The sequence below is a fragment of the Styela clava genome, chromosome 4 (genome assembly GCF_964204865.1).
Source record: "Styela clava chromosome 4, kaStyClav1.hap1.2, whole genome shotgun sequence".
NCBI classification, from domain to species: Eukaryota; Metazoa; Chordata; class Ascidiacea; order Stolidobranchia; family Styelidae; genus Styela; species Styela clava.
The window spans coordinates 6,822,163-6,835,009 of record NC_135253.1 but is presented as its reverse complement, the minus strand read 5'-3'; the positions used below and the strand labels follow the sequence as shown (position 1 = coordinate 6,835,009).

Genomic DNA, 12,847 nt, shown 5'->3' with positions numbered 1-12,847 from the left:
GTGTGATACATTTGGTACCATGAATACCATTTGCAAATTAGCTTGGGTTACACCCCTCTCAAATAAAAGATTAGACTCTTAAGTCATATCTCATAATATTGTTTAAACAAAAGGTTGCGGCTACCCATCAGAATTTTCTTTCAGATCACAAAGTCGCAATATTACGCCTCGCTAAGTTTCATTGGCAACTGTATCTGGTTGTAGTATCGGTGTCCAACGTTAGACTAAAACCTTCACTACCAGACCCACCGAAACAATTTTTTTTCTTTTCTTGATAGGGTCGTCTTGAAGTTGCTTTCGTTAAAGCACAATGAACTTTTTGTCTCCACCATTCCACAGTAATCACAAGTTACTTTGTCATTACGATAAGCATCAATAAATGGATACTGAGGATGTATTATCAAGTCACGCAAGCTGAGGTCTTGTGTCACTGTGGTGTTGTTGCAACTTATACTTTGCCATCCATCTATTCCATGGTCGCACCCATATCTGTAAGATAATGGATACAGATAGAGTTTTCATAAAATCTAACGATCAAGGAGTCTGAAATTTATGTCCATATCCCACCACAGCCACTAGCCGTAAATGAATTTGATTCCGGGTAGTATATCTTTTTTACCAATGACAATAAAAGACACTATGGATCAGTTGTACAAGCACCATAAGGATAGGATTTATCTGGGGGGGAGCCAGTTATTTGTTTTCAGAAGCATGAACTTGGATGGTGGGGAATGGTCGTAACCAATCAGCGGTCATGTGAACCACCCTCGGTGGGAGTAGAGCTGCAATCCTCTTGCACATAACTATCCCCGCATGGGATTGAAACCTGTGAAACTACCAGGGTGATCAGAGAGGCGGTGGCGAGCGTATTCCTAGATGGCGAATTCAATTGAATTCTGGTTATTTTTTGCATGACCACTGGTGTTAAACTTTAGTCATCTATTCAACCTTTCACACTTAGTAATAGATTACCTGCTAATTAGGGAAACAATACCTTATAGCTTGTGAATATTTTAAAAAAATGAAAACGGCACACTATCACCACATTATCACTCACCATCAACGAAGTGCTGTCCGCAAACAGTGAAACACAAGTGAGATGGCTTCTGGACTTGACACCAAGCAGTTCTGCCAATAGGCAATAGATGATATCCACATTGCGCGACGTTCCGGATATTTTGAAATCAGTGGAATATAACTGAAGATCCATTTCGTTGTCTATAATATACGTAGAGCCAACGGAACAATACGAAATAACCATTTTCAACAGCCAAACAAAACGGAAACGTATAATCCGACTTGCAACTGACAGGAGCCAAATGGACGTTTTTGTTTTATTGCCGTCCAGTAACAAAGTCACGTGACCCGTGCAAGTCCTCTATACGGTCCGTACCTACCGTCAGACCGTAAATATGGTCAGACCGTACATCATAGCTATTACCAAGGTTTTAGTAGTATTTATTTTGTGTAATATCATTATGTGTAAAATAAATAATATACAATGACAAACATTAATTCATTTATGTATTCAGGGTATTCATTATCGCCGCTGAGCGTCGCCATATTGCTTTTATAAGGGCATGCGCGGGGGAGTGTTGTCATGTGTGGGGTAAATGGGCACGTGCACCAGCACGTCTTAAATCTTTTTTAGATTTTGCCCACTTTCCTGGTTTTCCGTACATTTGTCTGTTTTGCCCTGTATTGCCTATTTGTTTTGTTGTAACGGATAATCGAAATAAACACTTACTTACACTTACTTACTTACTTCTGCTTCGCTGCGACGTGTGAACTTGTTTGGGCTTACTGACTGCACTATTTAGATTACATATAAATATATTTTAGCATTGTTATCTTATTTACATAATAAAACGAAAATATGTAAAGCTATCGCATTGTTCGACTTGATAGCCAGTATATAGCAATCTTTCGTTCTGGCACTGCATGCATGATGTCAAAAAGCATTTTCTGAGAGTTGCGCGAAGGCAGAAATGTATTTAGTAGATATTACACTATGACGGTGCATGTGTCACATACTTTTATATTACGAGACATGGAATTGTATGAATAAAAAATAACGGAATAAATGTTAGGCCTAATATGTTGGAATAAAAATGAGCAAAGTTTAACAATACAGTCTTCTTGTGATTATGTAGCAACATGCAATGAGTGATGTAACAACTAGTAGCTTCATTCCATTCCTAATATCCCTCCGCTTCTCTTGTGAGATTGTCATAATATTTTTGTGCGCAATTTCTATATTATCTACAGCCCAAACGATTCTAAAAAGAGTTTTATATATATATGTATGTAAAGACACACTGGCTAAGCTATTTTAGCAAGTTGAAATGACAAATTAGGCTTCAAGTTTGCAGAAAAAAATTGTAAATTTACAATAAATTTTATATATAAATAAAATTTTGGTTTGTTCTATGACTGAATATTGTACATTATACTTTTCATCCCGTTCTTCTATCGACGATTGACTTTTCCTTTGCACTGCTCATAATATAAATAGAAAAGAATGCGTCCGTGAGTGAACAACGGTATGTTGTGCAAAACTCAACAATTTGTCTTTATGGACCCATCTGTAGGCTACAGGTTCAGCTCGACGTTTTCCATTACGTGATTTCTAAAAAAAGCGCTTGCGCACATTCCTATTCTTAATCTAGGCATAGTACATATACTCACATCATTAAACTCAATGGAATGCACAATATAACGCTTTCTACAATCCATAAGAATCCGTGTGAAATATAAAGTGTTTGAGGATATATGTATAAAAATAAAATCGATGAAAATATATTGAATGCACCTTCAATTCCCGACAATAGTGCAAGAGCCGACCCTAAAATATATCAAGAATTTGCATTTTCAAAGTTGAAAACAAAAAATACATTTTATTACGGAAGATTTTGGAATTAAAATATGTATGTATTATACCTAAGATAAATATACATTTTGCTTAGTCATGTTTTGCATTTGGCAAAACCGATAACTGTCTGTTCCAAACAACGCAAAAAAGTGAGATTTTATAACTGTCCTTAATGGCAATGCCAGTTTAAACAATTTTATAAACTGGTATTAGAAAATTCAACTAAAGCTTTACCTTGTTCTGAGGAAGATACAAGCAACGATATTTGTGATCGTATCATAGGATAAGTGAAATCATAAAGAACTCCGAGACTTGTTGCTAAAATATTACTTGTATGTCAGAAAAATGAAAAAATTTTGGCACAGTCAGATTAAAATAATGTTCAAACATAAATCATTTACTATACAATTCTACTGCATGATTAATGAAATTGCTGTATGTATTGTCGTTAACCTCAGGGCCACGAACTGTCTTCGATAGAATGATAAAAAATTACTTTTCTCAAGTTGCATAAAGCATATATATATATATATAAATTGCCGAACACGTTAGATTGAAAACGACTACCGTTTTATTTCGGTTTCGATATTCCGGTCGATATTGAAAAATTTAGTAGTATAGAAATTTTACCCAAAAAAATTAGTAGAGGAGATTCAGCTAATCCCATCAACAGGGTGCTTGAAACACGGGTACAAATTGTGAGTGAAAGAAGGCTCTGATTCTTCAATCCCAGTACAGACTCACAAAATTTCATGATGACTGGACCAAATATCACAATGCTGCTAGCAATACCCTGTCCAAGTAAGTAAGGTGGTATTAGGTTTAACTCCAGTAGTAGAAATACTTTAACAATCTAGATTTCGAAAGGGACTACACAATTGATTTTGATGCAATGATCCCAGAATGAATTGGACAAAAACTTCCATTCCGTAAAATTCAAGGCATACTGGAAATAATCTGAGGTTCAGTTCAATATTAAAATTAAAAAATGTACCCCGTGTCTGTACTAGGTGTGAGACATTCGGTATTCGGTACTCCCGTAGTATGTGTACCACCAAGTTAGGGTTAGGCTAGAAAGTAGGCGGAAAAAATTAATTGGATCAACTGGAGAATCCCCCCGGACCCGCCAGGGGAGGAGATTATTCAGTTGGACTCATCTGGGGGGGGGGTCTTCATTTGGGGTGGAGATTCTTCAGTTGATCCCTTTTACCAACTGATTAATACCAGTTGATCCTTTATTTGACCTGGACTAATTATTTGGTAGGGTTAAGGTTAGATGGTCTTAGTTGGGGTGGAAATTCTACAGTTGGTCTAACTTGGGGTGGAGATTCTTCATGTGGTACTCTGGGGGGGAGATTTTTCAGTTGATCCAATTTATTACCTCTATATCGGTACGCATACTATTCTCATGAAAAAAAAATTGTGACTTGTGATTAGTATATATTGAGGAAAATTGAAAAACATACATTTTGAAGACCAACCAAACCGGGTGTGAAGCACATTGGATATGAAATAAGAAACAACGTCTCAAACGAATCACCGCCGGTAACTCCAAATGCGTACCAAGCATAGGTAATAACAAAGAACCAGAGGCGCCATAATCTTCTTTTGTAAATACATCTTCTGGTCACCGTTTCGTCTAAACAATGTATATTACAATCCAAACATTAATAAGTTTTAAGTCTCGTCAATGATTTTGTAACTTAGTCATTTGTAATGAGTGGAATGTAATGTTACAATTACCTCTTACACAGTCACAAATAATCTTTTCTTCTGTATATATGCTCCAAACGACTTTGATTTGCAACCACAATGTCAATTTTGGCGAATTGACTGTCATTTCTCTGTGTCGCCGTAATATACACAAATCGTCCGATTGATCTGCACTTATTTGGCTCAGTTGAGATTGAATGATTGAATATGCATAATTTGACTCATTGCATTTGCCATTTGGAAGTAATGAATCAGTTTTGCAAATTGCAGAATCCGGTGATTCATTTGTTTCGTGCTCATTTGATGTCATCATGGGAATAAATATAATTGGTATGATTCCGCAAACTGTGATAAAAATCGAACTCGGAATAAAGCTTTGAGAATCGATCCAATATCCGGAAGCTATAAGGACCATTCCACTGCCAAAATTTGCACAAACTTCTAAAATTGTGAAGCTAAAAAGCATGGTGAAAAATGGTAAGGTTATCTAACATTTCCAAGTAATATTGTTGAGAGCGAAACTAATGCAGTCTGGACTATGTCTATATGTGACAACATTTCCACCTTTATAACTAGAAAATTATATAATTACTAGATTACAACGTTAGCAGAAATGGTTTATACCCAAATTAGCTACGATGAATATACTTGCGAGAGTTGCGACCTCGGAAAAGTGGACAAAATTACTGTATTTTCGCCATTGGGTCCAGCTATTATATGCAATTTGTGTATGGGCAAACATCTTGAGATATTCGCCATTGTAATTGTAAGCTATGCACAGCATGTTTTGTATTAGTCCCATCAAGTTTAAGAGCCAATATAATAACAACTGTTCAATGAACCCGAGGCATAAACATCTTTCACTTGTAATCCTTTGAGGTGTTTTTAATTAAACCAGATCCTATAAAAAAATTCTAGTTCATCTGGTTTTGATTAGTCGACATATTCAACTCAAATTAAAATTCATAATAATGTGTGACTAGCCCGGGGCGAAAAAGGAAGGTTATAAAATTCTGCAATAAACCAGAAGTGTAAATACACTTCGGCTAGAACGAAATAAATCAATGCAATAATCTCACCGCTTGTTTCGATCTCTTCGACTCGTTATGTCGCTCAGATACGCGGTACCAATATTTAAAATTGCTACATATGAACCGGAAGCTCCGTATATAAAACTGACAATAATCATACAATATAAAGGCAGTCTATAAAAAATAAATTTGTATTAATGTTATCAAGCGTTGGTACACTGCTTATACTGCAATACTGATCAATGACTAACTGAAATGCGTTAATAAACAAAAATGTAATCATATTTTCAATTCGAGTATTTCCTCGTTAAACATAAGCCAGTGAGATACCGGGTGCTGCTAATTAGCATCACGTTATATTTTCACTTTAGCTGCTGCTACCTGTGAAATATTACTACTGTTTGTACCGCCGATGCAATTGCTGTTCCGAATATTGGAAATGAAATAGCCCGTTTCCGACCAATTTTGTCGCTCCATGCTGTGACGATCAGAGAGAAGATGGCACAAGGCATGAAAAAGGCCAAACTAGATAACATTGTCCATCTGAATATGTGAAAATAAAATTAATATCTCCATTTTGGCACAAAAAAACTATTGGTTAAGCATGACAGTTGTTAATTAATTATAATTTGGGCTGAACATTTTCGAATACCTGATGATTTTACAATCAAATTGAATCCCGGATACTTGGAAGATATTCAAAATAATAGAACGGCCTAATTGCCTAAGACTTTTTTATTGTTAAAACCCTCCAGAAACATGAATTACTAAAAATATAGAATTCACGAATCAATTAGTTCGCTGAGTTGTCACACACAATAAAAAACATGTTTCATTAAATAACTCACTAAAAATAGGAGACATATGTAAATATGGCATTTTAAATACTAAAGATGTGATTCTAGGCATGTTTTGGAATCCCTGTATAGAGAAACGCCTGGAGATGGTTTCACAACAAAATTGAACGATTCACTTCAAATTTTGACAGAAATGATGACAAAAACACAAAATGGCGGCGATTCGAAATATTTGTCTGGGCCGAATCGAATATGTCCACTATTCATTTCGAAATGCCCAGCCCTATTAAAAATAATATAAACAGAAGATACGATGGATTGATTTGATTTTTTTTGTTTTGAGCTTAGTCCTTACTAAATCAATTGTCAACTCTGAGTGAAAACTTAATCAACTTCATTTTATACAATTTAACTTAATATCAAATTTTTCTGTTTATATATACGTTAGATATACGTTGATAATCTAATCACATATGAATAATATGAGTAACGCAATTATTGGACAAAAAATGAGCCTATGGATCCTATTACTTTTATTTATTTAAAAAATTGTTGTGGGTTTTATGACTATGATAAAGAATAAATTATTTTGATCCATGAAGAAACAAAAGTAGCACCATACTTCACCTCGACGCGTCTTTGATTACCATTTGGCTCTTTATAGATTCACCACTATGTTTTGAACAGTAATTGACAGAATTATTCAAAGTGTAGTTGTGAAATTCTGATATAATCTGGAAGCAAATATTCAGAAATTATCTTAAATTAATGTTGAAGTGATTTTAATTTATTCGGGAGCATTTGCTCGGGAAGTAGATCGCAACATTATTGTTTCAATATCTTATACAAGTAACACACCTAGCTATATTACAATTTTTACAGGTACAGAAATTATTTGACGCACTTACCATATATATATATTCACTTTGTATTGTTTGAAAACTATAACCGCAAGCACAGCTAAAAAACACAATTGCTTCTACAGGGTATGGAAAATTGCATGACATCACCATTGCATGTGCTCACCTATAGCTTTAAAATACTAATGTGGGGGAAACGATCATGCAATCCATTGAGTTTCATAAATCCTATGTGGCATATTTCGAAAGGAAACATATGGTTGTAACATAATGGTATATAGACACAACTCATTAGTAATTTAATTATGATGCATTTAATGACTGTCATTTTTATTCGCTGTACCTTCATCATTTTGTATTAGCTAATCGGCCTAATATTTTATGTGGCTAGCTATTTTATCAGTATTTATGAAAAGGTATCTTGTGAATGAGATCAATGGTTGTAACGCACGGATTGGAGTCTCAAACTGCGCTACGTTTATACCCAACCACTTTCAAGTACCACGTCCCGGTTCTCCTACAATTTGCAATGCAATCTCGTAACATTCAGTCCCCACTCACAGTCTTGAACCACTGAACTTTTGAACCTCAACACCTCACAAGATCACACCAACTGAAAGAACTTTGTTGTATATTCCAACTCGAATACACGACAGAACAATACGGCGATAACACTCCCACGTAGAGAATAGCCAATTTGTAGATTAAACAGTTAAAGGTGTGAGTTAAAGTTTGAAAGCATGAGCTTGATTTCAAATATTGATAGATTCCGGGATTGAATAGCTAAATAAAAAAGAATTGGTAAATACTCACAGATAAATCCCAGCATATCCTAACAGTAATCTAAAACGACTCATAATAAATACACTCTAAATCCTAAAAAGACCGACAAAGTACATAATAGCAGATTGCCCCATAACTAGCTCGCCTCGCTCACGCACAACAGAGAGTAATACAAGATACTAACTACAGAGCAAGAGTCGTCGTCGGTCGAATGCCGCAGCCGATGGCGTGCAAGGTAAACACATATATATATATTGCACCATATCTAATCTCACTCTTTCGAATACAATAAAGAAGAAACACAAGAAATACCAAAAATGCGACCTGCGTCCATTACACCGGCCCCTAAGAACCGTCTACATCCCACGGTTATTACCGACCACTATAAGGACGCATGTCTCATTTTGACGAAATGAAAACATGAAAAGCAATACACAAAAATTACAATACTCCTTCCAAAAGACACAATTTACGAATGTCTCGCATGTAACTAGAATCCGCAGTCCTCACACGTACACTACGGACATGCCCATCTGAATCAGGAAACACTTCCACGATTAACCCCTTTGGCCAGAATCCCCTCTTCGTTTTCTCATCCACAATAAGAACAATATCTCCAACAGCAAAGTTTCTCACAGGTTTGTGCCATTTCTGCCTTAACTGCAATGTTGGCAGATATTCTTTCAACCACCTCTTCATCCGATCATCCGGGCAATCTCCAAGCGGACAAATTGGTCTCCCATTTAAAATGCTTTCACACTGTGTTGTGAATGTATGTAGAGCATCATCATCCAACAACCTCTCCCCAGCAATTGCTCTCATCAATTTCCGAAAAGATCTTATCATTCTCTCCCAAGCTCCATTTGTATGAGAAGCTAAAGGCACAGAAAACCACCATTCAATATTTTGCTGCTGCATAACTTTACAAATTTGATTTTGATTCCAATTTTGAATCCCTTCACGAAGTTCTCTCTCAGCACCGATGAAGTTCGTTCCATTTTCACTGTACATCTTTCTTGGTCGCCCAAGCCGGTTTATAAATCTCTGAAATACATTAATGAACGATGAAGTATCCAGTGAATAAGCAATCTCGATATGAACTGCTCGAGTAGCCATACAACTGAACATACACCCATATCTTTTCTCCTCACTCCTGCCTCTCTTCACCAGTATTGGTCCGAAATAATCACAGGCAGTTTCCATAAAAGCATGTTCACTAGGTGTCACTCGAACTTTTGGTAACGGTGCCATCACTTGCTCCCCCACCTTAGAGTTCCATCTGCGACAAGTAAAACATTTGCTCAATCTCCGACGCACAGTTGCATGTCCCTTGATGATCCAAAATTTCTCACGAATTGCAGATAAAACATGCAAAGTACCACTGTGACCTTCTCTTTCATGATACAAATCAATCACTAAATTTGTAACATGACTATCACTCGGCAAAATTACTGGATATCTACTTTCCAATGGCAGATGTGAACGATCAAGACGACCAACCATCTCTCAAAATCCCATCCACAACAATAAGATTCAGTTTCTGTATTGATCTCATCTGCTCATTTCTCGATAATGACTTCTTCGGCGTTCTGATGATCCTTTCTTCCAAAGACGAATGATTATGCAATGCATCAATTTGTTTTCCAAACTGCTCCATTTGCACAAATCCTACTATGCAATCAATAGCACAATTCAATTCACGAATCTCAAGATGTCCTCGTTGCAGCTGACTAATATCTCCATCACCTCGAGATTTAGCCACCTTCCATTTGAGATAAGATCGATATCTCAACAGCCAAGCTGTCGATCTCTGAAGTTTCTCCAATTTAGAATATCTCGAAAGCAAACGCTTGATTGGATTTTCCTTCAAGTTATCTTTAACACAATATACAGTCAAATCCTGTTTCAATTCAGGGTCACTTTTTGATATGCCACGCATAGGTTTTGATTTTGGCCACATGCACTCTTCCTTCGTCAAAAAAGCAGGACCTTCAAACCAAATCTTTGCCTTGTCCAGTTGATACGGTTTTAAACCTCGAGATGCAATATCAGCCGGATTACATTTCGTGTCAATATGTCTCCACTGCGAAGGCTCTGATCCCTCATGAATAACAGCAAGACGATTCGCCACAAAGGTATAAAAACGTCTTGTGGTGTTAGTTATATACTGCAACACTGACATTGAATCGGTCCAATAAATTACTCTATCAATTTTATACTCTAGCTGAGTCTTCACAAACTGACCAAACTTCACTGCAACCACTGCCGCAGTCAACTCTAGCCTTGGTATGGTCACTAGTTTTGAAGGTGTCACTCTTGACTTTCCCATAACAAAACTACAATGCACCGATCCATCGAACTTATTCAACATTTGCAAATAGCATGCACATCCATATCCAATTTCACTTGCATCACAAAAAATATGCATTTGAATCTCACCAGGGTCATTCGTATTCGAAGATATTAAACAACGAGGAATGGAAACACTTTCCAGGCGAGGTAAGTCTTGCAACCAGTTTACCCAACAAGCCTTTTCAGCATCAGAAATTTCATCGTCCCACCCCAAATCTTTCTGACATAACTTCTGTAGATTTTTCTTCATAGGCAAAATGAATGGCTGCAAAAATCCAATCGGAACAAATATCTGGTTTATGGTAGAAAGCATACCCCGTCTTGTAGTAGGTTTGTCTTTCACATTAACCTTAGTCACAAATTTATCCAAATTAGTATCCTAATATAACCCCAGAGCTCGTTCCACTGGTAGATTGCCAAGATCCAAATTCACCAAGGTCTTCGCTCGTTCACTTTCTGGAATTCGCTCAAGCACCTCACGACAATTGCTGATAAATTTCGTTAGATGGAACCCAGACAATTGCTTCACCAAATTGATAGCATCACCACTCTTTGCCAAGGATTTCAACAAATCGTCAACATAGAAATTCTTCAGCACAGTATCAACTACAGATTGTTCCACACCTGGCTCATTATCTGAAGCACATCTCCTCAAAGCAAAACCTGCAACTGATGGGCTTGAACGGTGTCCAAATATGTGTACCAACATGGAATAGTCACTTGCTGGAGATGACAAATCACCATTTAGCCACCACAAAAAACGAAGCGAGTCACAATCTTCTGGCCTCACTCTCACCTGATGGAACATAGCCTTGATATCCGCCATCACACCAATTTTTTCTTGCCGGAACCTCAACAAAACTCCAGCCAAATTGTCCGCATAATCTGGTCCTTGTAATAAATTATCGTTTAGTGAAACCCCACGAAAAGTTCCGGCCCATTGAAAACTACACGGAATTTTGATTGTTTTGTACTATGATGCCCCGAATAAAAAGTTTTGTCACTAGTCACCAATTCATCATTAGGTATTTTTCTCGCATACCCATTATCCAGATAATCATTTATCACGCTCTTATAACGCTCAAACAATTCTGGGTCTCGAATGAATTTTCTCTTTTGGTACATTAATTGTTTCTCCACCATGGCAAGATTATAAGGAAGTTTCAGCTCTTTATTTTTCCATGGGAGTCCCACCTCATAATGTCCATTAACTTTTCGAATAGTCTTTTCCGTGATAGACAATGCCCGCTTGTCTTCAACGGACAGTGAGGATGCAGATTCACATGCATTATCATTAAAATCATGCTCATAAATTTGAGACAATTGACGATGTAAAATATTATCATCACAATGAATAAAATTCTCAAAATTATTATCACAATTAGAATCACTCTCAGGGCCAAACAGTGTCCACCCCAACATAGTTTTCACCGCTCTGGGCTGTCCCCTTTTCCCAAGTTTAACCTCAAACACAGCATGGGCATCCGGGATATTTGAGCCTATAAGAAGCTTAACCTCCATATGAGTAGAATCAGAAATATCAACATGGGAAAAATGTGAATTCACTTCAGTATCACGTACACTGGGAATACTCGATTTCAAGTTGGGCAATCGCTCAACAGTTAGAACTTCATCTAGCACTAGAGAGTTGCCTGCACCCGTTGCAGTCAACAATATCTCAAACCCCTCTTGGATTTTATGACCAGTCACAGTCTGCACAGAAAAATTGGTTCTTACCCCACTTATACCTAGCTTAGGTCTAACAGGGCATAAGTCGATATCTCCCTATCTCCTATGGCCTTACCCCTGACCGTGACTGGTAACACTTTGAGTCTAACATTCCCAACCCCTCCCGTAGCCTCCACGCTACAAGAAGTTGCTCCACACGTATATTTCTCACCGGCCCCACTGACCGGAGAACTCGTCTCTTTACCTGAACAAGAACTTACTCGATTAGTAGAACCACCCTGCTTCTGCCGAGGTGGAAAATGCAGCAGCACATTGTGCTTTTTGCCACATCCATCAACATTACATAACACATTGCGGGTACACTCATTTGCTCTGTGACCATTCAAAAGACAATTATAACACAAATCATTCTTGCCCACCCACAATGACCTCTCTTTAGGAGTCATTTTCTTAAATCTCAGGCATTTTCACAAAGGATGTTGATTACCCGACCCACAATGAGGTAAATCAAACTTGGCAATGACCCCCCTACTAGGTATAGCATTAGAATCGGTCACAAAAGAGGACACCCTAGTTTTGGGAACAGTCCCTCGTTTAGGACTTCTCAACTTTTTTTGTTCCCGATTCGAACAGACAATCTCCCCATACATGGTAGAAGCATCACGAGCAATTTTCATTACATAATCCTTTAAATCGGAAAACATGAGTTCCCTGCCCACATCATAAATACCACATGCAATCTTAGAATAG

General features: G+C 37.3%; 2 protein-coding genes and 1 long non-coding RNA gene across 6 annotated transcripts; all 3 read right to left on the bottom strand.

Annotated features, from left to right (window-relative positions):
* Window positions 1-1,754, bottom strand: LOC144422032 (uncharacterized). Its single transcript, XR_013475109.1, has 2 exons — window positions 1,058-1,754; window positions 1-489 (listed from the first exon to the last, which is right to left on the bottom strand). It is a non-coding gene; the product is annotated as an uncharacterized LOC144422032 (long non-coding RNA).
* Window positions 1,755-1,816: 62 nt separating this feature from the next.
* On the bottom strand, window positions 1,817-8,747 carry LOC120326298 (proton-coupled folate transporter-like). Of its 4 annotated transcripts, none has more exons than XM_078112291.1 (10): window positions 7,322-8,747; window positions 7,041-7,147; window positions 5,998-6,159; window positions 5,665-5,790; window positions 4,616-5,040; window positions 4,339-4,511; window positions 3,503-3,665; window positions 3,107-3,190; window positions 2,689-2,845; window positions 1,817-2,279 (listed from the first exon to the last, which is right to left on the bottom strand). In XM_078112291.1, exons 1-10 carry the CDS (start codon window positions 7,424-7,426, stop codon window positions 2,123-2,125), a joined length of 1,659 nt encoding a protein of 552 aa, XP_077968417.1. In that variant the 5' UTR covers window positions 7,427-8,747; the 3' UTR covers window positions 1,817-2,122. The 4 variants fall into 4 exon arrangements, with proteins under 4 accessions (XP_077968417.1, XP_077968418.1, XP_077968419.1 ...); XM_039392559.2 differs by having other exon boundaries at window positions 2,160-2,496; XM_078112292.1 differs by lacking the exon at window positions 3,107-3,190.
* On the bottom strand, window positions 8,498-12,543 carry LOC120346600 (uncharacterized). Its single transcript, XM_078111583.1, has 5 exons — window positions 12,358-12,543; window positions 11,451-12,121; window positions 10,842-11,355; window positions 9,557-10,757; window positions 8,498-9,471 (listed from the first exon to the last, which is right to left on the bottom strand). The coding sequence occupies exons 1-5, from the start codon at window positions 12,541-12,543 to the stop codon at window positions 8,498-8,500; spliced, it is 3,546 nt and encodes a 1,181-aa protein (XP_077967709.1).
* Window positions 12,544-12,847: the final 304 nt, after the last annotated feature.

What these genes read in the sequence shown, in the direction of transcription:
- LOC120346600 (XM_078111583.1), bottom strand. Translation starts at nt 12,543, where the DNA reads ATGACTCCTAAAGAGAGGTCATTGTGGGTGGGCAAGAATGATTTGTGT. An exon ending in AATGATTATCTGGATAATGG is followed by an intron (nt 11,356 to 11,450) that starts GTATGCGAGAAA and finishes AATTCCGTGTAG; the next exon opens with TTTTCAATGGGCCGGAACTT. An exon ending in GTGAACGAGCGAAGACCTTG is followed by an intron (nt 10,758 to 10,841) that starts GTGAATTTGGAT and finishes TTTGTGACTAAG; the next exon opens with GTTAATGTGAAAGACAAACC.
- LOC120326298 (XM_078112291.1), bottom strand. Translation starts at nt 7,426, where the DNA reads ATGGTGATGTCATGCAATTTTCCATACCCTGTAGAAGCAATTGTGTTT. An exon ending in AAAGTGAATATATATATATG is followed by an intron (nt 7,148 to 7,321) that starts GTAAGTGCGTCA and finishes ATTTGCTTCCAG; the next exon opens with ATTATATCAGAATTTCACAA. An exon ending in GTTTGGTTGGTCTTCAAAAT is followed by an intron (nt 3,666 to 4,338) that starts GTATGTTTTTCA and finishes TTACTTGGACAG; the next exon opens with GGTATTGCTAGCAGCATTGT.